We start from the raw sequence: 26,021 nt of genomic DNA on the forward strand, positions 1-26,021 counted from the left end.
GAGCAGTTTCAACAATACCTAGTCTTTTCTCAGTGTTTTTAATTATATAATTCGACTTTCAGTGGGACCCAGAATCTTAGCGCTGTAGTGTGGAAATGAAACGACAAATGGATGATCCTACGTTTGTCTACTTGCTTTGCTTCTACCGAGGGTGCTTTGTTTATGTTGATAATCTCTTTAATGTTCTTCAGTCAAAATCTGTCAGTATAGCTGCTTGCCACGACGAAATAACAACTGTTTTGAGAAACTTACGACAATTAAGAACGGAAACATTCGTCGATGAATGCATTAAATGCAGCTTGTGTTTGAATGGCAACTTATCGTTCTGTGACAGTCAAAAGACATCTCTCAGGGCACTGACTTACGAGATACTGGATTTGCAAATTGTTCAGATGGAAAGAAAATTTCAAGACTTTCCCCAAATTCAGTTTGTTGAACTTTTGAACGAAAAGTGTTTCCTGAACTATCAAAAAGAATACCCAAAGTTGAAACTGCTTCAGTTATTAGAACAGTACCCTTTTTTCAAACAAGAAAACTTGAAAAAGAACTGTGTAACATATACGCTGATGACAAAAAACACTTATCTTCAAGAATCTCTTAAAGTACAATGTCAACAATGATTTAGACTCTGTTTACGAAGAAACAACGAAGTTCCTGCGTTTGGTTTTGACCCTGCCCCCAACTACAGCAGGCAGTGAACAAAGCATGAGTACTCTTAAACAAGTGAAGAATTATTTAAGGAATTCAATGTCCAACACCCGGCTGTCGTGTTTGAGCACGTTAGCAATAGAAAAGACATTACTTGGAGAGCTATCCAGTGATCAGATCTTTGTAGACCGAGTTATAGACATATTCGTGGAAAGAAAAGACAGGCGCATTGCGCTTGTGTACAAGAAAATATAAGTACTTCTTCTCTTTCTGCTGGAGGCCTACAAATTTGCCATCGTTTCTTGAACAAGTTATTATTATTATTATTGGCGGTGGTAGGGGTAATGGTGGTGCTAGTAGTCGCAGTAGTAGTAGTTATTGTTTTAATTGATGCATTTTGTTTCATTTGTTTAAATTATTGTTTATTGTACTATTTTGTCTCCCTATAATAACTGTAGAGTCTCCCCAAACTTTACAACCACGCTACGTCACTGCTGATGTTACCCCTACCTCCGACTGACACTCGATTTCGAGGACCACGTGCTGGATGCTATTACTTAAGAAGTCTTCGAGCCAGTCACATATCTGGGAGCCTATTCCGTATGTTCGTACATTCGTTAAGAGTCTGCAGTGGGGTACCGTGTCGAATGATTTTCGGAAATCTAGAAATATGGAATCTGTCTGTTGCTCTTCATCCATAGTGCTCAGTATATCATATGAGAAAGGAGCAAGATGGGTTTCGCACGAACGATACGTTCTAAAACCGTGCTGATTCATAGACATGATCTTTCCGGTCTCTAGGAAGTTTATTCGAAGAACAGTGGTCTGTAATTTTGCGGGTCCGTTCTTTTACCCTTCTTATACACTGGTGTCACCTGCGCTTTTTTCCAATCGCTTGACACTTTGCACAGGTGGAGAGATTCGTGATAAATGCAGACTAAGTAAGGGGCTAATGAACTTGGCAAAAAAACGAATTGGAAATTGGAATTCCATCCGGACCTGGCGACTTACTTATTTTCAACTCTTTCAGTTGTTTCTCTACGCCAGGGATGCTTATTACTATGTCATCCATACGGAAATCTGTGCGATGGTCAAATGACGGTACGGTAGTACGATTCCCCTGCGTGAACGATGTTTTCAACGTGGAATTTAAACCTTCGGTCTTCCTTTTGCTATCTGCTACTGCCGAACCAGACTGATCAACGAGTGACTGGATGGAAATCTTAGACCCAGATTTTTTTCGGGTTCTCCGACAGGTCTTTAGCCATGGTATGACAATGGTAGCTGTTGTATGCTCCGCGCATAGAAAAAAGAATCTTCTTAAAAGATTTCTGTCTGGTATTTCCGCTTCTTCGATATTCTCTCTTACTAGATCTTTCCTTATTTCTGTAATCCGCTGCTACTGTCGGTTTCTTCTTCCAGAAACAAGGAATATTTTTTTCATGAGCGTGCTCTCATTCATTCAGTAGAGGTGTCCAAAAAAGATTGGTCTGCTTTTAACCATTACTTTTGAATTTTCTCTGTATTTTTGTAGTCCTCCCCGTTACTTCTCATTTTCCAGTCATCTGCAGTTTGTATTGCTTCCGTTTTTTTCTATCAGTGTTTCAAGAACCTCTCTTCTGACTAGCTTATAGTTCATTTTTAGGCATTCACATCCATATAAACATTCTGATCGTACCACTGTGGTATAGTGTTCTAGTCTTTTTTCTTGATATGCATTTCTTGTTGTAAATATTTTTTGTCAAACCATACGCTCTCTCCGTTTTGATTACTCTTTCATCTACTGCAAATTTTTCTAGTCCATTATGTTGTAGGGTTTCTCCAAGATATTTGAATTTATTTAGTACCTCTGTTTCACCTATTTCTATTTCTATGGGTATTGGTGCATTTTTTTATGTTTGTCATGAATTTATTTTCGGTTGAAATTTTGAGAACAGTTCTATTTGCTATTTCTTTCAGAAGATTTGTTTAAATAACTGCATAATATTTTCTTAAAGTCTTGCAAAATAGCCTGCAAAAGCCAGTCCGTTTATCTTAATTCCATTTGTTTTCGTTTCTACAATTATTCGTTCAATTTTGTGATTCTTTAGCTTCAAATTACAGATCCTTACAACTTTGTTCTAGAACGCAGTTAAACAGTAAAGGCGATAAACCGTCTCCTTGTCTAACTGACCCGGGTTCCCGGGTTCGATTCCCGGCGGGGTCAGGGATTTTCTCTGCCTCGTGATGACTGGGTGTTGTGTGATGCCCTTAGGTTAGTTAGGTTTAAGTAGTTCTAAGTTCTAGGGGACTGATGACCATAGATGTTAAGTCCCATAGTGCTCAGAGCCATTTGAACCATTTTGTCTAACTGATAAACCATCCCCTTGCCGAGTACCAGTTTTTATTTCAAATAGCTGAGATACTTCTCCCACAAACTTAACTTCAGACGTCGTGTTTGTAAAAGTTTCTCGAATTAGGTTTGCTTATTTTGTTTTAACAACAAATTCTGTAATGTTTTATCTATTGTTTCTCTGACTACCGAATTGCTTATTTGAAGTCGATAAATGATACTGTTATAGGTTTGCTAGTTAACATTCTGCGGCGAATCATTGATTTTAAGCTGAAAATCTGTTCTGTGCAGGATCTTCCCTGATATTCTCCCAATTGTTTGTCTACAGTTTCTACAACTCTGTCCAGGAAAACTTTTGATAATATTTTTAATGCCACTCGGAGAAGTGACAGTCCTCGGAAACTGTTGACTTTTGACGTAACGGGTGGATTAATGCTAGTTTCCACCTTTCTGGAAACTTTTCAGTTTTCAAGATGTAGCTTATATTTTTTAAAAAAATGTACCAATGGGATAATATTACAAACTGCAGTCGTTGGCGGTACTCATTCGCAATTATCTCGCAAACGGTTCGTTTGCAGATTCATGTTTTTATGGAACGCTTTCGCTTGTGTTATCACGTAATTTCTCTTGTGTCCTTTTATCGTTACCCGCTGTGATACACTTGTAGCCGATATAACTAAAAGCATATGATTTAGATGTAACGACAACTATTTTGTAGGAGATCGTTGATACGCCGTACGGTGACGATGATGCCTTTATCTACCAGCTGGAGGGTGATGTTTCCAGGCTAGACGGCAAACACCAAGTAGCTAGGTTTGTGGAACAGAATCAAAAGTAAGGAAAGTGAGATACAGAGATGGGAATTTGTAATGTTTAATTCCAAAGGTTGAGGTAGAGAGGAGGATTTGTTACACCAAGCGCAATCAGGTAAGGGTGTCTAGACGGGAGAAAGTGAAATGAGCGTAGTTCCGTATGTTTCCCAGACGTTAGAAACCGTATTTAAATCATTAAAAAAAATTAGCGATTGATGTCAGAACAAAGATTACAGATTTAACAGGTCCAAAAGTGTTGGATATTTGTGTTAGATGAACGACTTTCTGGCAGACCAAGAAAATTTCTATGGTTTAGAACACGATGCGCGCGCTTCGGTCAGAGGCAGTGTACTTTTGTAATAAATTAACTGCGACAGCGCTGCCTGTGAGCGCGCGACAAGTTGCTTTATTCATTTGTCAACTGCGTGGAAAGTTTGAATGGTCAGACGAAAGTGACTCACCCCGGCGTACCGATATACGCTTCACAAATCTGATAACACTTACTTCTGGGGTAAAAATATGGTTATCTCACAGGTCTGAAACGTTACTAAGAGTGCCGCTGTTCGTCGCAAAGGTGAGGCATGTTCTTCGTAGAAATCCTAAACGTACAGATAAGATAAGTTAGTGTGTGAAGACACACAGGCGCAGCTAAGTTACTAAAGACTCCCATCGTGCGAGTACGTTTTAGTGTTAGCGTGAGTAACGTCTTTCCCGCGTGTTCTAGGAGCTTTATTGAAACAAAGTGATCTGTTCAACAGTGCTTACCAGTTTTACTGATTTGCATTGTAAGAGACTTCTTACACTGGTTTTAAGTAAGTTAATACATCGTGAACGGAATTTAACTTTGTCAGCTTAAAGTTATGTTATTCGTTTCTCGCCCCACTGCCAGAGGATGAATGTGTAACAAAACGGCAATATCGTCCAGTCTGCTCGATAATTTACCGTAGTGTAAACACAAATTACGCCAAAAGTCCCTTCTGTGGTGCTATTAAACCTCTTTACTTTAGAATGGCTGTTAAACGTTAGAATAGAATTTAAATGAATGTAAGACTGTTGTCTATCTTTCTATTTCTTAGATTGAAGGTTGGCGAACAGATGCCAGTGTATGTATAATTTAGCTCATTTCACACCCCTTAAGGATCTCCTTCATTATAGGTTTCATGGGGTGTGGTATGTATGAACGAATAAAAGAATGAATGTACGAATCTCACTATCCCATAAATCAAAGTAGGATAATATAAAATATACAGCTCGACCTTCTGGGTCAAACAGAATCGTTTTATTTTTCAGGAAACGAATATGTCGGCTGGTGAAGGCATTGAACTGAGGCAGCATCCAGAGGAGACCGAAGTTCCACTTCATCCAGTAATACTTTTTCTATATCTGTTGCTCTACTTTCACCTTACCATTGTACAATTATATAGACATTTTTATGCAAATCATTTCACTTGCAGCACTGGCGGAGAATCTTCAACAAGTATGATTTGAATAATGATGGGCGAATATCGCTCGTAGAGCTGAAGAATATCATCAGAAGTGCATCATATGAAAGAGATATTCCTGATGTTGCTGTTAGAGAAATTCTGAGAAAAGCCGATCAGGACCAGAATGGCTACTTGGAGTGGGATGAGTTCGTGCAATTGGTATGTTTTATACTGATTAGTTTATCTAATGTGTTTAAATAACAATTCACTGCAGCCTAATCTAGAGCAGTCTGCTTAAAAAATAGAGTCATTTGACTAACTAAATACATACTGAACAAATGTACAAGTCAAAAACATATTTATCTGTTTTAAAAGAAACAAAATACATGCTTTATAGCAGAAAAACCTTAAGATAAATACACTGAACACTAGGGGCAAAGCAAGTACATTATTAAAATTATGCACCTCAGAGGAATAAAAACTTTGACACCAAGAAAAGCTGTGAGAATTAACTAACCACTAATACGTGTAGACTCTCCCCCTCCTCTCCCTCTAACCCTAGCACACTCCCCCCATCTGCTCTCTTGAAATCTTGATTTTGGTGACAGACTAATCTGTACCATAACAGGTCTATGTTATGCAGGAACTTGCCAATTTGGTTGGGAACTGACAAAGCCAAAATTGTGAACAGATTGAGCTGCTAGTGAAGCACAACATCTACATTCTTTTCACAGTTCATACACTTTTTGATGTAAAAACTGAAACTATAAAGTAAATTCAGAACAATTGTGTTACACAGTTTATATAGACCTCCTGTATTATTTTGGTGCAGCCTATATTATGTATAAATATCATACATAAAGTATGAAAAAATGCAACATGAGGGGGAGGCACTTTGTAACTCTCATCCTACTATGTACAGGTGGTGTTGGGTTGTGCAGTATTCTACATCTACATGTATATTGTGCAAACCATTGTGAAGTTCATGGCAGTGTGTACATCCCATTGTACCAGTTGTTAGGGTTTCTTTTCGTTCCATTCACATATGGAGTGCAGGAAGAATGATTGTTTGAATGCCTCTGTGTGTGCAGTTATTATTGTAGTGTTATCCTCATAATCCCTATGTGAGTATTGTATAGGGGGTCATAGTAAATTATTAGACTTGTCATTTAAACCTGGTTCTTGAAACTTTGTTAGTAAACTTTCTTGGGATAGTTATTTTGGTGCAGCCCATATTATGTATAAATATCACACATAAAGTATGAAAAAAATGCAACATGAGGGGGAGGCACTTTGTAACTCTCATCCTACTATGTACAGGTGGTGTTGTGTTGTGCAGTATATTACATCTACATGTATATTGTGCAAACCATTGTGAGGTTCATGGCAGTATGTACATCCCATTGTGCCAGTTGTTAGGGTTTCTTTTCGTTCCATTCACATATGGAGTGCAGGAAGAATGATTGTTTGAATGCCTCTGTGTGTGCAGTTATTATTGTAGTGTTATGCTCATAATCCCTACGTGAGTATTGTGTAGGGGGTCATAGTAAATTACTAGACTTGTCATTTAAACCTGGTTCTTGAAACTTTGATAGTAAACTTTCTTGGGATAGTTTACATCTGTCTTTAAGAATCTTTCAGTTCAGTTCCTTCACTACCTCTGGGCCACTCTCACACAAACAAACCCATGATCATTCCTGCTGCGCTATACATTCAATATTCCTTTTAGTCCTATTTGGTATGGTTCTCACACACTTGAGCAATATTCTACAACAAGTTGCACGAGTGATTTGTAAGCAGTCTTCATTGTACATAGAGTGCACTTCCCCAGTATTCTACCAATAAACTGAAGTCTACCACCTGCTTTACTCATGACTGAGCCTCTGTGATCACTTCATTTCATATCCCTACAAAGTGTTACATCCAGTTATTTATACTTGTTCTCCTATTCCAAACAATGACTTACTGATATTATAATCATAGGATATTAGGTTTTTTGATTTTGTGAAGTGTGTAATTTTACATTTCTGAACATTTAAAACAAGTTGCCAAGCTTTGCACCACTTTCAAATCTTATCAAGACCTAACTAAATAATCACGCAGCTTCTTTCAGACAACACTTTATTGTAGATAACTGCATCATCTGCAAAAAGTCTGATATTACCATTAATATTGCCCACAAAGTCATTAATATACAACATGAACAGCAAGGGTTCCAACACACTTCCCTCGGACATATCCGAAGTTACCTCTACATCTGACAATGACTCTCCATCCAAGATAACATGCTGTGTCCTTCCCGCCAACAAGTCCTCAATCCAGTCACAAATTTCACTTGAAAACCCATGTGAATGTACTTTCAACAATAAGCGTAGGTATGGTACTGACTCAAGAAACACTGCATCTACCTGACTGCCTTGATCCAAAGCTTTCACTATGCCATGTGGGAAAAGTAAGAATTGGGTTTCACATGATCGATGTGTTCAGAATCCACGCTGGTTGGCACTGAGGACATCATTCTGTTCAAGACGCCTCACAGATCAATGTCAAAGATATTTGTAGTTTTGTGGATCACTTCTACTACTCATCTTGTAGACAAGTGTGACTTGTGCTTTTTTCCAAGATTATAGTTTATAAATTATAGATAAAGGAGGGGCTAACTCAGCCAAAAATTCAGTATATAATCTGATAGGCATTTCATTGGGCCCTGGATTTTTGTTCAGTTTTAATGATTTCAGCTGTTTCTCAACAACACTAATACTAATACTTATTTCATTCATCTTTTCAGTGGTATGAAGATTAAGTTGCGGCAATTCTCAAGGGTTTTCCTTTATAAAGGAACATTTGAAAGTGGAGTTGAGCATTTCAGCTTTTGCTTTGTTACCCTCAATTTCTGTTCCTGTCTTACTCCTGAGCAACTGGTCACTAACTTTGGTGCCACTAACACACTTTATGCGTGACCAAAATTTCTTTGGGTTCTGTGAAATATCATTTGACAGTATTCTGCTTTGGTAGCCTACCCACCAGGGTAGCCGAGAGCGCTAACGCGCTGTTTCCTGCACTCGGGTAGACACGCCAGCCCTGTATCATATCCGCTTGGCAGATTACCGACGAGGGCCGGTGTGCCGGCCAGCCTGGATGTGGTTTTTAGGCAGTTTTCCACATCCCACTAGGTGAATACCGGGCTGGTCCCCACGTCCCGCTTCTGTTACATGACTTGCAGACATTTGAAACACATTCACACTCTTTCATGATTTACACTAGATGGAGACAGCTGGGGTACACTAATTCCATCCTGGGGAGTATGGGGTGGTGGCAGGAAGGGCATCCGGCTACTCCTTAAAATTAACGATGCCAGGTCCATACTTAGCCCTGCCGACCCTATGAATGATGTGGGGCTAAGGCAGTAGCAAAAGAAGAAGAATTCTGCTATGGTAGTCACTGAAGGCTTCATGCATTGCTCTATTGACAGCCAGACACATTTCATTCAGTATCTCTCTATTTATATCCCTTTGCTTTGTTTTACACCTATTAGCAGTAATCTCTGTTTCTTTAGAAGTTTCCTTACATGCTCCCATTATGACTGTTTTACTAGGTACATATTTATCCAGTGTATAGTCAACTATTCTTTTAAACTTGAGTCATTGTTCTTCTACATGCTCATGCACTGTGCTGAAAGTTTCAAGTTTCTCATTAAGATATCACATAACTGATTTTCTATCTGTTTTATTGACCATATATATATGCTTGTTTTAGTTGTTCTTTGTACTTTGGTAATCATTGTTGCCACAACTATGTCATGGTCACTGATACCAATTTCGACGTTGACACCTTCAAAGAGGTCAGCCTATTTGTTACCGTTAGATCCAATGTATTTCCATCACGTGTGGGGTCTGTAAGTATCTGTTGTAGGTAGTTTTCAGAGACGATATTTAGTAATTTTTCACAGGATGTCTTATCATACCCAGCACTAACAGAATTGTAATTAAAGTCTTCACTCATGGTTACAGTATGATTGTGGAACTTATATACAAGTGAACTGAGGTTTTTCAAAAGTTTTCAGTTACATCAAGAGATGAGTCTGGATGGTGATAGAAGGATCCAGTTATCATTTTATACTCACTCCTGATACTGAGTCTTGCCCAAACAGTCTCACATGCAGCTTCAATTTCTATCTCAGAAAATTTGAGTTTCTTGTCTACTGCAACAAATACACCACCTCCATTTCCCATTTGTTTATCCTTTTGATATACACTCAGATTTTCCCCCAAAATCTCACTGCTGTCAATTTCAGGTTTTAAACAGCTTTCTGTACCTAGTTTATGTGAGCTTCACTGTTTTTCATGATCACTTCAAACTATGGCACTTTTTTTGCTAATGCTGCAGCAGTTTACCATTATGATTTTAACACTCTCACATGTGGGAGGTATTTCTTTGAATCTTACACTGATACTTCTGGGTTTCCTATAGCACACCATACAGAGTCAGCTACCTGAGTAGCAGCCTCTGATGTGTAGTGCATGCCTGACCTGTTTAGTGTACGTCATCTTATTTTTATGTCAGAACATGCATAACATGTTCACATTTAATTGATTAGTACTAGTTACTTAATCCCAAGTGCGTAGTTGTCTAATGAACACAGAAAGTTTGTAAAATTGTCTCTTTCCATGTCATGTGGTCTGTTTACATAATGGATCTGTGGAACAAGAAATAAATAAATCTGTCAATAAGAAAGAGGCTATAGAGTAGGAGATGATTAAGGGTTACACAATAAGTAAAAAGGCACATTAATAGGGAAAAGAGCTGTTACAAACCTCATATGTGATTTTCCAGGGATTTCTGGTATCACATTCTGTCTGTACCTGCCTCTGTAGTTGTTGTTGTTACAGTGCACTTGTGCAATTCGAATCTTGGTGATGGAAAATTTTTTCTGTTAGTATTTGCCTGGCAAGGGGAGGGGAGGTGCTTGTGGAAAGTTCCTGATTATCAGTCTTTGTGCCAGTGTCCTGGATTAAATCAGATACCATCATTGCCTGATGTCTTGTTGTTTTTGAGGTTTTTAATTGCTTCTGCTACTACCTTTCCCCGGTGGGTGCATTGTCTAGATTATCCTGACTTTTCTCCCTGGAGCATTAGTGTGTCTACTTTATTGTTGGTGCTTCTGCATTCAGAAAATCCCTAAAATTCCTAGCCATTTCCTTACACAAATCTTTCTTGCCAATTTTTATTGTGCCATCTTGTTCTGTTATGAAGGGTTCTTTTGCCTCAAAGCTTTTAATTCTGCTCTTCATTTCTCTGAAAAAGACTCGCGATTTATGTTTATTTTATTAACTTTAATAACCTCATAAATGTTTCCCTCCCAGTTTTCACATCTCAGCTGATATCCTGTCTTCACCTGTTGCTCTGTTATTGTTTTTCAGCTGCCCAACATGTTCAATTTGGTGCAGCGACTGTGGTTCTGAAGGTGGTTTATCCTTTTGAGATTTTCTGAAAATTAGTTGTCATGTTGGTTACTCATGGTTTAAAAGATTCTTGAAGTACTTTGCTAGTGACTGGCAGTTGTCTTCATCCTTGGTAATCAGTTAGCCTGTAGAATCTTTGAAGACAAGGCTCACCTGTGTGTACCCAATTATTTCTTCTTTGGAAACTTTGTAGAATTCCCTAACTTTGTTCTGTCTGAAGTTTATATCTGTTTCCTATTTTTATGTCTGTCGTATGATCTCAGTCAGTGTGTTCCAGCCTCTCTCCTTTTTGCAGGAGTCCCATTTTTTCCAAGCTGTTAGTCTGCACACTATCACTTCTTCCGATGTCTTGTTCCACTTTCTATATTTCCTTTTTCTTGATGTTTGTTCTAACTCTTTGAGAAATCTTAGTCAGATTAATTTTCACCAAACAACCTCTTATTAGATAAGGAAAATTATGAAATCTTTGAAAAATAAATGTTCTGGTGGAGTGGATGACATCTCTAACAAGAGACTGAAACAACGTGGAGCAGTTACAGCTGACGTTCTGAGTCACATATGTAATGTGTCACTAATTCAAGGTATTTTCACAGACAGGTTAAAATATGCCATGTTAAGCCACTCAACAAAAAAGGGGACACCACAGGTGTCACTAATTACTGGCCAGTATTCTTGCTTACAGCATTTTCAAAAATCGTTGAGAAAGTAATGTACTCGAGAGTGGTTAACCATCTCAGCATAATGAGATACTTAACAAGTTACAATTCGGATTTCAAAAATACAGTTCCGCTAAGACAGCAATATACAATTTCACTGCTCACATAATAGAGCCTTTAAATAATAAAATGTCACAAATAGGATTTTTTTGCGACATGTCCAAAGCATGACATTATGTTGCAGAAATTACAATTCTACAGTATAAATGGAATAGCACATGAGTGGTTTAAGTTAAATCTACAGAACAGGAAGCAAAAAGTTTCTTTATATGGTTTAAGTGATTTAAAGAAGTTTACCACTTCATCTAACTGATGTGAAATCACATTAGATATTCCACAGAGTCAGATCATGGGTCCCCTTCTGTTCTTGATATGTGTGAATGACCTCCCTTCTTATCTGGAACAAGAAGCTAAACTGACACTTTTTGCTGATGATACAAGCATTATCATTAAACCAGTAAAAGAAACTCCAATAGAAAATGATACAAATAATGTCTTTGGAAAAGTTATTAATTGATTTTCTGCAAATAGGCTTGCTCTGAACTTTGAAAAAAACGCAGTACATCCAATTTTCTGCTGGAAGGAGTACAGTTCCTTCAATAAATATAACACTTCAACAGAAGTTAGTAGCCAGAGTAGAACATACTAAGTTTTTGGGTGTACATATAAATGAGAATCTTAATTAGAAAATTCTTATTTTGCATCTCCTACAGTGACCAGGTTCAGCAACTTTTGCAATCAGAATAATTGCCAATTTTGAGGATATAGAAATTAGCAAGCTAACATACTTCTCATACTTTCACTTTCTGATGTCATACAGAATAATATTTTGGGGTAACTCGACACTAAGGCAAAAAGTATTCACTGCTCAAAAGAAAGTGATTAGAATAATGTGTGGGGCTCATGGTCACACATATTACATATTGTAAGCCGCTGTCTAAAAGGTTGGAAATTCTTACAACAGCCTCACAGTACATTTACTCAGTAATGAACTTTGTTTTTAACAACATGGACCAGTTTAAAAACACCAGTGATATTCATGATTACAGTACCAGAAGAAAGACTTACACTATCCTCTACTTAACCTATCCTTGGTACAGAAAAGGGTAAAATATGCTGCTCTAAAATGTTTTGATAAATTACCAGATGAAATAAAATGTCTGACAGACTGCAGTAATAGTTTCAAAAATAAACTGAAATCATATATCCTTGACAACTCCTTCTATATTGCAGATGAATTCTTCAATAGGAATAAATAAATCTATAGGTCTAATATATGCATTTTGTGCCATTTAAGGAACTGGGGTAGGTAATAAAAATTTTAAGCTTAAAACAAAAGAAAAAAAAAACTTGATTCATATGTGCATTTCTTATGCACTTGACATGTTCCACATCATAATGGTTGCCATGAGATTGATCAACGGAACACATAACTAATTAACTAACTTTTACCACTTCTGTAGTTGCTCCTTTGATCTCATCCCAGTTTCCCCATCTTCTTTGTGTGAAGCTTTTTAAATAATTTGTTCCTGTTGTCAGGCAAATTTTGTGTCAATTGTATGGACATTTTTATTTTGGGGTTTGGACTTTTAGGTTGAAATTTGGCTCTGGCATCTGTTAAACTTTGGTCCAAGTCTATGTCTGGTCCTCTTCTGACTAAATATTCATAATTTATCTACGCTTTTGTTTGGGTGTTGCCACAAGATCCAACTGAAGCCTACCTGATAGTTTATTAGGAGAAGACCAGGTCTTCTTTTTCCTTGTTATTTTTTTGAAAAAGGTTGAAATTATTTTTAAGTCAAATTGTCTGCAGAAGTTGATGACCCTTCCTCCACTTTTATTTGTGCATTTGTGGGCAGCAAAACTTCCTGCTGTTTCCTTGTATTTCTCTTATCTGCCGACCTGTGCTTCGAAAACTCCCACTAGTAATTTTATGTGGTTCTTTGGTATTTTTGATGTCTCATTAAATGTGTCCAAAATTGATTGAATTTTTTGAGTTTTTTTCTGTTATCATTGTTGGTAGGTGCAGTGCACTTTTATGATGGTACAGCCATTGTTTGCTGATCTAAAAGGGAGAAGTGATATTCATTGAGATGGAGATGTAAAATATGTCATTAATGTTGAATGTGTGTTTGACCATGACCATGAAAGTTGTTCCAAGTATATTTATTCTTTATGGCTGATTTCCATTTACAAGTTCTGTAGCTATCTGACATGAATATATTCTCATCTCCATTCTGGTTTCCTGAAGCGCTAGTATTAGTATGTTGTATCTGTTTAACATGTCTGTCAGTTGTTTAAGTTTCCTAATCTTTAGTAAGGTGTTGATGTTCATATACCTATCAGATGTTTTTTCCTTGGGCCTTATGTGAGAAATTGTAGGAATCTCAGATTCTTCTTACCTCCTAGAGTCTTTTCCGTTCATTGTTTATCTTCATGTCTTACTTGAAAGTAGATTAGAAGGGATCTCAGTTGCTTCTTGGGATGTTACATCTGTGATTTCATTGCCAGATGGGTTTTAACTGGCAGCCCTTTATGGGAACAGACACTTTTTGTAGCCACTCTCTTTGGTAACATATACTACTGACTTCTGCAGCCACCATACTGATCATATAGCCAGTTGTTGCAGGTCAGACACAATGTGGATATTTGGGTTGCTTGGCAGGTTGCTTCTTCTACTAGATCTGCCATACTGAGGTGCAGCCTCTCCATCTTTACAATGAGGAGAAATTGACTCATCCCCTTTCTTTGCCATTGACATTGATATCTTCATCTGCCACAGAAGCTTTTGATCTTCTTCACTTCCTCTCCCATGTTGCTGACTAATTAACGTCCTGTCACCCATTACCAAGCAACAGGTTATTAGGAATAGACTGTCCCACATCTGACATCTGGATCGTTGAGTACTGAGCTGCCTGCCACATCGAGGCTTAGTTCACGTAGGGCGGAGGGATGCAGAAATAACTTGCAAGAACATAATTTTTATGGTGAAATTGTGTATTTCATTCTGCTTTAGGCATTGTTCACTTGCACACATCATATGTGAACATATTTCAGTCATCATTATTTTACATCCATTGCACATATTAATTCCTTTTCCCTGAATTGCTATTTGAAGCCGACCGCAGTGGCCACACGGTTCTAGGCGCTGCAGTCCGGAACCGCGGGACCGCTACGGTCGCAGGTTCGAATCCTGCCTCAGGCATGGATGTGTGTGATGTCCTTAGGTTAGTTAGGTTTAAGTAGTTCTAAGTTCTAGGGGACTGATGACCTCAGATGTTAAGTCCCATAGTGCTCAGAGCCATTTGAACCATTTTTTTGCTATTTGAAAATTGTTTGTGTAAATATGTGTATGTTTTCTGCCCTGAAGGCAGCTTTTGACAAAGCTCAAATGTGTCAATGTGTCAGTGTGACATTATTTATATTTATATAGATGTATGACAGATAAATAAAATTAATAAAAATAAATCTAAAATAAAATAAAAAGCTTTCTAGAGAATGAAGCAAGTAAATGTGAAATAATATATATATACGGTATATATATGCAGACTGAAGTGATGAATTAAAATCTGTACCAAAACCAGGATTTGAACCTGGGCCTCCTGCTCACTACACCACCATGGCGCAATGGCTTTGCAAAACTACACGGACTACCCTAGTGAACATCCCTCCTCAACCCAAACACCCATACACACCTCAGCTCACTTGGTATTCCCCCTAAACTTGAACAACATTGCAGAGGCTCTCCAAGTGTACTGGAATAGCACCTCAGCATCAAATGAAACTGGGCTGCTATTCCAATACAAAATATCTGCCTGATAAGCAGACCTGAATTCGATTCTCAGCCTTGGTACAAATTTTCATTCATCACTTCAGACCACATAAATACATCATAGATGTTTGAGAACAAAAAGGCCTCTGAAACCGTATAGTTTCATTTGATTAAATGAGAAATAGTTACAGGACAAAGACATTTTATCTGTAAATATTGCCATGACTCATCCTGTGTGGTTAAGTTTTACCTTTGTCTGATATTTACTGAATGCAAGACATATTACAAAGTTGCTTATCTATTATTATGGTTTTTCTTACTTTTTCTTATACCTTGGTACAGGTGCACATGAAAGAATACAGAAGCTTGTTTGCAGCTGTACTTGGCAAATATATCCGTGCAACTGTAGTTCCACGCCACAGATTATATGAAGTTGATGTAGTAGATGGTACTGGGGAATATGAGGAGCAGTACAGTTGTTGGCCACCAGCTGTTGCCATGATTTTTATCAGTGTTGTAGAGGTATGTGAATTTATTATGAATGTATTTGTAGCAAAACTGCTTCTGTCATATTAACAGTAACTTCAGCCGACTGCACTAAAATGAAAGAAGAATTTTAATAAAAGACTGTTTAAAAGTAAACTAAATGTCACTGCATAGCTTTTACTATCTTGATGATAGTGAGCAGAAGGGTAGGAGAAGTGAGCTGACTGCATGCATTGTATCTTACAATAAATCACAACTGATTAATCAGAGCAAACAGATCACAGAAAATAACTAAAACATTTATGCCAGCCAGCCCTTATTTCTGATAACTAGGAATTAAACTTTTAAACAAACAAAAAAATGTAAATCTAATTAATTATGTATAAGAAGGAAAGTTGCTAATCACCATATAGCAGAGATGCTGAGTCGTACTAGGCTCAACAAAAAGATTCATACAATTATAGCTTTCGGCCATTAAGGCCTTTGTCAGCAATAGAAACACATACACATACACATACACACACTCGTGCAAACGCAACTTGCAAGTTGTAAAATTGTTTACGTTGTGTACATAAAGACAGTTATTTTTTACATGCATACAAAGTACACTGTGTCCGCTCATATTATGACGCAGCATGCATGCTTGAGGGGTACCAATAAGATTTAGGAGTAATAACTGGGAAATGATTGTATGTGGAGATTTCAATATAGATTTTGTTTCAGATTTATTTATTTATTTATTTTTTATTTTTTTTAATTGAAGGAAACTGCAGTTCCCAATGTCTAGCTTTGTTTTGACTTCCAGAGTAACATTCCAAGCAAGAATTCTAATTAAATAGATGTGAGCTTCATAATAAATGGTTTATCTGACCAAAATGGTCAAATGCCAGCAATAAAGTATCCCCATCAATCTGGTTTAACTAAAATAGGAGTTTAGAAAAAAATTCACAGAAATACTGACTCAGTTGCACTATTCAAGGAGAAATTACAGGATGAAAAATGGGATGAGTTTAGCAGGGACACACAGGGAATGAAGAATTTAATTACTTTCCTAAAATATTCTTACAACACTATGAGTCCAGTTTTTCTTTACGTCAGAACAGGGAAAATGAAAATGGGAAAGCCAAAAAGAATGGTAGCTACCTCTAGGTTGCAGACTGGGCTGTTTGCAGTGAAACAGTTGTAAGCCTCTTCCATTATTCTCCTCACTGCTTTTCAGCCTTGTAATATTATAGCTTTTCACTGGCGAACATCATGACTTTTTAAGAGTCTTCCAGGTCTTTGGTAAATCATTTCCATATGGTAACAACAGAAATGTCCCAGGTACCAAACCTTGTGAATCACACATTTAATGTACATTCACTTGCATAGAACTGTTTCCTATAGCTTTTGATGACATATTTTAGTGAACATTCCAGAGCTGTGGAATATTTACAATATAATAGGTAATCTAACAAATTTGCAATAATTAGCAATCTGAATTAATAAAACAGTTACTATTGCCAAAAGTGAGTCACATGACTTCCTAAAAATGAAAATAAAACAGTAAAACTACTTGAACTGTTCAAAGATCAAAAACTTTCTTGAGAAGAACATACAAATTATCTGTGCAGCAGAATATATTGTGTACTTTTTTATTATATAAATGAAGGAACAGTGTGAGCAAACAGTTATTGTCCTGCTCATATTTTACTTTCTTCCATTCTCATTTGCATTATGGCATATTTCTCTGTGGCAATTCCTCAGGATCTAAATGTATTTTCAGATGGCAGAAGAAGGCAGGCAGATGTTTAGTTGGATTATCACCCAGAGAGTCCTGCAAAAACCCACTTTGAATTTCTCAGCATAATGGCAGCATGGCAGAGAAAATTTTTCAATAAGCTACCATACTGAGCTCTTACAGTAACACTAAATAAATATAAGAGCATATTACAAACACAGCTAAAATGCAGTGAATTCTACTCAATTGAAGAATTCCTAGAAAGTAATAATCATAAGATATGTTTTTCCTAAGTGATAATTAAAATTGTTTACTTCTTAAATAAATACTCCTCAATGGTACCCAACTACCATACCAAAAAACAGTAAAAGACCTTGGAATAATCTTGGATGAACACCTAAACTGGGAAGAACAAACAGTCACAGCTTGCCGGAAATCGCTCTCCTCCCTACATGCAATTCAAAAATTTAGAAAAATATTTCCAACCCATGTTAAACAAAAATTAGTCCAAACACTAGTCTTGCCTAATCTTTACTACTGTGATGTAGTTCAACATGGCACAAATAATGAAAATTCGAGATGCCTCGAGCTAGTGATGAATGCTTGTGTTAGATACGTATGCAACATACGGTTGTATGATCATATCAGTCCTTCATACTCCCAGCTAGGGTGGATACGCCCACATAAGGCACGCGATCTCCACACGATGTGCTTACTTCATCGATTTCTTAGCCACTGGTGCCCCCAATACTTATCTTCTCACATTAAACACCTATCATCATTCCACAACCGCAATACCAGATCGGATACGTCTAGCATCTTGGCTGTACCTTTACATAACACAAAATCTTTCTCCGTGTCATTCTCCATCTCAGCCATACGACTATGGAACGCGCTCCCCTGTGATCTGCGTCTTATCCAAAACCACTCAACATTCAAGAGGGAACTTAAGACTTACATATTAGGGACGGTATAGCCACCATTGTTGTGCCCCCCCTCATCTTTTTCTTTCTCCTCTCCATCATAGCTTAGAATTTTACCATTCTATTTCTCTTCCTCTAACCTATCTACCTCTTCTATATCTCTTTCACCCCATTCCATCGTCTTATGTCTCTGCTTGATGAGAATAACTCACAAGCTGCAAGAATATAACGAGAAAATTCCCAACTAGCAATAGGACTGACACTCATAAAAGAAAAATATGTTTACTTTCATATACATAGTCATTATTATTATTATTATTATTATTATTATTATTATTATTTTTATTATTCTTGATTGTTATAATTATTTTTTGATTGTTATAATTATCATTGTACTACTTTTATAATCTCTATTTTTTTCTTTAACACTAATATTGTATAACATGTTATATGTCCTAATTTTCTGTAGACACTGAAATTTGTTGAATCTGAGTATGCCTGGTTAGGTGTAAGAGAGGGCCTGAAGGCCCTAATCTTGCCAGGTAAAATAAATGCATAAATAAATAAAATAAATAAATAAATAAATAAGCTAGTTATTTTATGTGTTTTTTTTATATGTAAATGATTATTGTATGAAACTTGACAACAATGTAAACTTTGATTAAGCCATTTGTATGAAAAATACTGAAAGGCAAATATTCTGTTCTAGTCGAATTACATTTTGTCAATCCTAATTTCTTTTTATTGTTGCAAGAATAAGGTTCAGTCAGTGCTTTCACAAGTAGTTGTGGCTAGTGATTATGGCCATTGTGGTTTCTTGATGGTGGAATTGGTTGCTGTCTGCAAACTACTGGAAGCTCCTTTGTCCACTTTCAATCACCTTCATATTGTTGTTGCAGATTTTTCTGATGATGAAGTGCCAGGGTGGTCTTCAGTTTATGCAAATGTGCTGTGTAAATTTATCTAATGTGATCCCCAGACTGGTATCAGGTGATCATCTAATGGAGCTGTCAGTTTGTGCACAGATCTGGAGCTGTTTTATGAGGAAAACAACTGAAAGACTAGCCACATATTTCTAACAGACAGGTGTGAGACACTGTCTTTTGATGATACTGAGACGGAGTCTGTAGGCCTTGCTCTCTTTCTTGCATGGTGGTCAAGTTCTGCGTAGCTTTAGAGAGGACTACTATAAATATTACGCAGTTTGAATATTAGGAACATAACAGGTGTTCTTACCAAATTAGGTTAGGTTTAGGAAATATCATCTTTCAGATGGAAGAAGACATCCCAAGAGAAAGTGAGGCTACTTGTCTATGAGCTGCAATTTGTTACTGATGCTAGCACCAGTGACTTCTGTCACCTGGGATCTGAAATAATTGTTAGTCCTATGCGAAGGCTGGCTGAAGTGGTGAAATGTATACATTGGCAGTAGTGTCTCAGAATAGCTGTCAATTTGCAGCATCATTTTGAGTACTGACATGGTCCTCTAGTCTGAATTTGAATGGAGAATCTAAACCAGAGAAACTTCTGATTTTATGATGAGGTTTGCTGTAGATTCTTCAACCTGGTCTGTAGGATGGAGATTTGTCAGTCTGGATAAGTCAAGTGCCCACTATTCACCAGAAATGGCTGTTCAGGTGAAATATAGATTAATGTAGGTTAAATAAAACCCCTAATTTCCCCAAAGAAAACCAGTCATCAGATAAACCATTTAATGTAGCTGTCTGGATAGCACATGCAGACGATGATATTCATAAAATATTAGTTGTTAACTGCCAGTGCATTGGCAGTAGAACACTTGATCTTACATTTCTCCAGAAAGCAGTTGTCTCTGCATTATATTACAAACTGAGGGTAGATTGAACACTAAAGGAGAAAGTAAAGAAATTCTTAAGACCCTATTCATAAGGTTTGGGTTTCTGCACAAAAGTTTTTCTTATGGAAGTCATATATTCAAAAGATTTCCCAGTGCACTGAAAATATTGAGATAGATAAGATGCGGTGGATGTCAAGTGGGTTGTTATCTGAAAGAGTCAATCTGAAAATGTATGCTTTCCACTAGAAACTAAATACTTTTAATTATTGCTAATGAACTGTAAACAGCAGTGACACTTCATTGACACATTTCTTTTTTTGTAGAATACAGCAAAGTGTCCACTTGTATATGACCCCCACCCCCCAAGTTGCTTTACAGTTGTGTACCTTTCTTCTGAATTATCTCCTCAAAGTAAAAGACACAATGTCTCCAAGCACTTTGAATAACTTTTCATGTCATTTAGGCTAAGTACACTTTTTAACTTACTTGTCTGAAATTCTCATCATCTCTACCAGTGATCTTCAGCACCATTAAATGGCCTGTTTTAGCACTTGTAAGCCTAAAAGCTCATCTACCATCTCCTTGTCATCCATCTCCTCTACTAACTCATATTCATTCACAAAAATGGAGGAAAGATATTTGGATATTCGGAAATACTACTATCTTTCTAGCAATTTATTTTCATTGAAAAAATTACTTTTTACACATTAGTTGTTAATCCAACAGAGGTAGTAGAATGGGTACCATAATATTTCCAGCAGAAATGTTTTGACACTTGGTGCATAATGAAGAAGCAAAAATAAGTTCATAATACACGACTCTATTGCCACATTGCCATTAACTGCAAATTAAATTAATAACAAAAAAGTGATGAAACATTAACCAAAACTGTGAGTAAATTGGTCACAAAAAATTGAATACATCCCTATTTATTATTTAGATAAATTATTTTGGAAAATTTTAAAAATTTTTTATGAGGCAGACCACTTCAGTAATGCAGTTCTTGCAATGATCACTGCACTGATTGTGTGCAATGCTTCTGTTTCATGACCACTCCATAACCAGGAACAGGTCCAGCTTCATTATTCCAGAGACAATAGTGAGTGTAGCTTATGTGAGTTGTGGTGCTCTTATGTTTAATTTATATTCTTTTACCTGCATCCAACATGCCACATGATCTAAGTGAGAATTGTTCACATTGATAAAAAGTTAGTAGTGACAGTGTGAATACTATGATCCACAATAGAATAAAGGCAGTGTAAGTGCTATATACTTTTTACCCCAATAGACACAAAAACCAAGGAGACAGAAAACTGAGGAAAAAACCAAAGAAATAACTCAAACAAAGTCATTAAATGTAACTGAAGGTGTTGCCACATCATCCGTCACATAAGCACAAAGAAAGCCCACCCTTTCGATAACATGTTTGACTGCTTGAATGCCATGCAGTGCTCCTCTGGTAGAGTGGAGATCCTGAGATGAAAGGAAATTTGTACTGAACTGTCCTGCCCACTCTCATGCATAGCAGCACCGGTGTGGGTGAGTGAGAGTGCCCTTTGAGAGGAGAAGAGTATCATGACGTGCAAGTGTCTGTGGCAGTTGACACCATTGGTGATGATACCAGGGTGGCTGGAGGGATATCAGGGTGAAGGCCTGGTCAGTGGGGTAGGGTCTGAAAGCAGGCATCAGCTGATGGAGAGGCTGCCCCATGTGCAGTGTCATCTGACAGGAGCAGATCGGCTAGTTTTATCTGTTTGATGGAAACCCTGTTTGATTGGTATTAATTAAGAGTGCCATTGCATGAATGTCTCTTTCTAAGACTGGAAAGTAGTCAGCACAAGGTGGCTGCAAGGGTGCTTTTGTGACATCTGTCTGGAGCATTACATGCTTACATTGACTGAGGTCTTCATGAATGAAAATGGAAGGGTTTTTACAGCAAGATGCCTCTGGAGGTCAGAAATTAGGAATGCAGTTACTCATTTTGTAGCATCAATGAGCAAGGACCTTCACAAGGCAGCCCTCTTATTGTATGGAGAGAAGCTCCAATCGAAGCATATGTTATTCATCAAGTTTGTGAGGCATTCTCTCTTATGAGAACAAACTTGTATCTCATATTAAGGAAATCTTGAAAGAAGCTCCTTCCAGAATAAAAATTTACCACCTTTCCTACTAATCACTAGATAGGGTTCTTGGCTGAAATCTGCTATGTTTATCTTTCATAAATTTTTGGCTGTGTGCAGATATTAAGATGCTTTGCTAGATGACTTATCTGTTGCTAGGAAGTCTATGGAAACATCGGGTAAACAAGAAATGCAAGATGAACTGTATGTCATAAGGGACACTCATTCCTGACAATTAGCACGGGGAAACTGAAGAAAGAGTGTTTCTAGAAAGTAGTCCTGTAGATCATTTTAACAGACATGAAGGATGTGCTTAAATATATAAGAAAACAGAACTTGAACAAAGCTTAACTGAAGACTCTGATGCAGAGTATGTGGCAATGAAATATATTAATTATTGTTTAAAAATGGAATATGTACCTCTTGCATCTGTTGATATCAGTGTTTCCTTTTCTATTTACTAACATTGGGTGAGTGATCACAGATGCAATCTCACTTTAAAAAAAAATAAAATTGAAATTTTATTTCTTTTCAACATTTTTATTGGATGTTGATTCCAGCCAATCCTACTGAGATTATATAGTTGATTTAACAATTAATGAAATCCACATACACTATATTGCAGGGAACACAGATTATAAAAAATATTTATTCTGCAGTTATTACTTAACAGACCAAAGATCAAAAACAACAAAACACATAGTTGTTTCCAACACCCCCACAAGTTCTTGAGAAGTTAATTCATGAACACTGAAAGCCCCATGGCTTAGCACCACCACTGATGCTTAATCTTTGGCCATGTCATCATAAAAAAATCAGCTTGCTGTTTGTTGGTACTGACTAGCTTGCTACTGAACTTTCCCTGCAATAATTAACTCATTATGAAGTGGTGCCTCATGTCAGTGTGGTTTGGTCAAGTGTGATGTGCACCATTGTGACTCAGTGCAGAAGCATCTGTATTTCCAAAGCATACACTGGCTTTTCGCTGTGTGCAATACAGAGTTCTCAGCGTAACCCCCGAAAGTATACTGCTTCTTGCACTGCTGTTGACAGGGCCTTTGTAGTTGACAGGGTAACCATTTGTTGCTATTTTGAATTCCATGAAACTGCTGCCTCAGCTAACTTGAAAATACAACCAGTCGATGATCATCATTGATTGAGATCTGATGCATTATCGACATGATAGATGCCTTCAGTTTCAATTGTTCCTTTTTTTGGGAAGTTAGTCCTACATTGACTGTGCCTTTCATGTGTTTCATAATTCACTTTACTGCTTCCCACTGGATTTTTTGATAATCATAGTTGTATCTACCTACAACCCCAATATGCACTGTCCAGTCTTGTGCTTTGAACCAAATATAGGAGTGACCTAGTGAATTGTTAATAAGGAATGATATGTAATACAAGTTCTTTCTCAAATGAATGGCTTGCTGACAAGAAATGCAATGTAAGACAAGTTTTTCCTCAATTGCCAATTTTTTTTTTCACATTTTTTGCAGCTTCAAATGAGGTTTGAGTGGATGTGAAACCAGATTGCAACCTTCCATACCAAATTTCTTGAGTAAGTTTGCTGCATTTTTTTTTTTTTGATCAATGCTAATCATTTCTTCTTTTTCGTTTTGTTTCATTCTCATGCCAAGACACCAACTGAGGGGGCTGCGATGTGTCATTTACACACATCAAAAAAAGTTTTGCATCACCCCAGTTCCCTGACCTCCTGAAGATAGACGTTAACTGTATCACAGACACAGTCCTTTTGACTGTTCAGAAATGTCACTAAACCCACACAAAGATATAAGCAACCATGCATGAGCAGCACCTATTAGACGGAGGGGGTCCAAAGGCCAATCAGTTCAAGTCATTCCAGCAGGAAAGGAGGTACACGGCTTGTGTTGTCTGTAGTTGAACCATGCTTAGACGGCAATACCGTTGCTCAATTGCATTCACATTGTTACTTTGTGCCAGGAAGGGCTCTCAAAAAGGGGTGTCCAGGTGTCTCGGAGTGAACCACAGTGATGTTGTTCAGACATGGGAGAGATACAGAGAGACAGGAACTGTTGATGACATGCCTCACTCAGGCCACCCAAGGGCTACTACTGCAGTGCATGACCACTACCTATGGATTGTGGCTCAGAGGAATACTGACAGCAATGCCACCTTGTTGAATAATGCTTTTCATGCAGCCACAGGACATCGTGTTACGACTCAAACTGTGTGATGCGCAACTTCACTCCCGACTTCCTTGGCAAGGTCCATCTTCGCAACCATGACACCATGCAGAACAGTACAGATGGGCCCAACAACATGCCAAATGAACTGCTTAGGATTGGCACCATTTTCTCTTCACCAATGAGAGTCACATTTGCCTTCTACCAGACAATTGTCAGAGACGTGTTTGGAGGCAACTCGGTCAGGCTGAATGCCTTTGACAGACTGTCCAGTGAATGTAGCAAAGTGGAGGTTCCCTGTTGCTTTGGGGTGCCATTATGTGGGACCAGCATATGCTGCTGGTGGTCATGGAAGGCGCCGTAATGGCTGTAAGATATGTGAATGCCATCCTCCGACCGATAGCGTAACCATATAGGCAGCATATTGGCAAGATATTCGTCTTCATGGATGACAGTTCACGCCCCCATCATATACATCTTGTGAATGTCTTCCTTCAGGATAATGATGTCACTCGACTAAAGTAGCCAGCATGTTCTCCAGACATGAAAGCTATCGAAAATGCCTGGGATAGATTGGAAAGGGCTGTTTATGGATGACGTGACCCACCAACCAATCTGAGGGATCTACACCAAATCGCCATTGAGGAGTGAGATAATCTGGACCAACAGAGCCTTGATGAACTTGTGGATAGTATGCCACGATGAATACAGGTATGCATCGATGCAGGAGGACGTGCTACTGGGTATTAGGGGTACTGGAGTGTACAGCAACCTGGACCACCACCTCGGAAGATCTTGCTTTATGGTGGTACAACATGCAATGTGTGGTTTTCAAGAGCAATAAAAAGGGTGGAAATGATGTTTATATTGATCTTTATTCCAATTTTCTGTACAAGTTCCGCAACTCTCAGAACTGGGGTAATGCAAAACTTTTTTTGATGTGTGTGAATTGATTCATTAATTCTTTCTTCAGTTCTTTATTCCATCCATTATTTCCATTTGAAAAGGTCATCATGTTGCCTATATAAACAACTAGAATGAGTATAATGTTGCCTCCCAATTCTGTGGTAAATGCAGGAACCATATTCTGATTTTTTAAGTTCATTTTACATAATGTTACATCCAACTTCTGACATGGTACCAAACATTTGATGAATATTTTAGACACTAAATTGTCTTCATTAGTTGGTAAGCCTTTGTCTGCCAAGGAGCTGCTGCATGATCACCAAGAATTGGGGCATGAAGGTTGGAATTTGGTGGATGGTGTCACCTGGGCCCAAACAGACTGGACACACTCGAAATCCCTGGAAAAGCAGATCACTAAGTCTGGGAACCAATACTAAGCTCTATCAAGGAGCAACGGTGCAAGCAGACACAAGATCGTTCTGTGATGGCCACCGAAGAGACACTGAAACCCCCCACCACTGAACATGCCATGTGCCATCAGCACATGGAATCAAACCTGGACCCTCGAGAGAGAAATACTAGTGGCAGAGAGCAGACAGATCATTGCATCAGCACCAACTGATGATGGTGGAATGATTATTCACTGAAATATCATGGGCATTCAACGGTATTATCTGGTTGGACGCATGACAGCCCTCCAAAGGCATTCTAAAATT

At 37.8% G+C, this 26,021-nt stretch overlaps 1 protein-coding gene across 1 annotated transcript in view; it reads left to right on the top strand.

Annotated features, from left to right (window-relative positions):
- The first annotated feature begins 5,091 nt into the window (after positions 1–5,091).
- LOC126419493 (rhomboid-related protein 2-like) overlaps positions 5,092–26,021 on the top strand; it is a 71,176-nt gene continuing 50,246 nt past the window's right edge. Inside the window, exons 1-3 of the mRNA XM_050086682.1 lie at positions 5,092–5,157; positions 5,247–5,435; positions 15,509–15,688. Coding sequence (XP_049942639.1) covers positions 5,092–5,157; positions 5,247–5,435; positions 15,509–15,688 — 435 coding nt within the window. The remainder of the gene's footprint in view (positions 5,158–5,246; positions 5,436–15,508; positions 15,689–26,021) is intronic.

The sequence above is a fragment of the Schistocerca serialis genome, chromosome 9 (genome assembly GCF_023864345.2).
Source record: "Schistocerca serialis cubense isolate TAMUIC-IGC-003099 chromosome 9, iqSchSeri2.2, whole genome shotgun sequence".
NCBI classification, from domain to species: domain Eukaryota; kingdom Metazoa; phylum Arthropoda; class Insecta; order Orthoptera; family Acrididae; genus Schistocerca; species Schistocerca serialis.